Source organism: Haliaeetus leucocephalus, unplaced genomic scaffold (assembly GCF_000737465.1).
Source record: "Haliaeetus leucocephalus isolate CR32 unplaced genomic scaffold, Haliaeetus_leucocephalus-4.0 Scaffold150, whole genome shotgun sequence".
NCBI classification, from domain to species: Eukaryota; Metazoa; Chordata; class Aves; order Accipitriformes; family Accipitridae; genus Haliaeetus; species Haliaeetus leucocephalus.
This window is the reverse complement of record NW_010972586.1, coordinates 1,766,792-1,767,070: the sequence shown is the minus strand read 5'-3', so window position 1 is coordinate 1,767,070 and position 279 is coordinate 1,766,792. Positions and strand designations below refer to the sequence as shown.

Genomic DNA, 279 nt, shown 5'->3' with positions numbered 1-279 from the left:
TCGCTCCCGCCGCCTGCCGGCCCCCCTCCAGTCACGTGGCTGCAGGGGGCGTGTGCGGCCGTCACGTGAGCGCGGGGCTGGCGGCCGGGCTGGAAGGGAAGATGGCGGCGGAGAGGGAGCCCCCGCCGCTGGGGGAGGCGCGGCCCGCCGACTTCGAGGAGCTGGAGGAAGGCGAGGACCTCTTTACCAGCACCGTGTCCACCCTGGAGGTGAGAGCCCGCCCGTCCACCGCGGGGCCCGAACGCCGCGGCCGCGCCGGCGCCCGCCGGGCCCTCCCCT

At 78.1% G+C, this 279-nt stretch overlaps 1 protein-coding gene across 2 annotated transcripts in view; it reads left to right on the top strand.

The window, feature by feature from the left end:
- The first annotated feature begins 68 nt into the window (after positions 1-68).
- The window catches only part of SNX2 (sorting nexin 2), a 36,220-nt gene continuing 36,009 nt past the window's right edge, over positions 69-279 (top strand). For both annotated transcript variants that reach the window (XM_010561692.1, XM_010561691.1), the window contains exon 1: positions 69-209. In XM_010561692.1, coding sequence (XP_010559994.1) covers positions 102-209 — 108 coding nt within the window. In that variant the 5' untranslated portion in view covers positions 69-101. The remainder of the gene's footprint in view (positions 210-279) is intronic.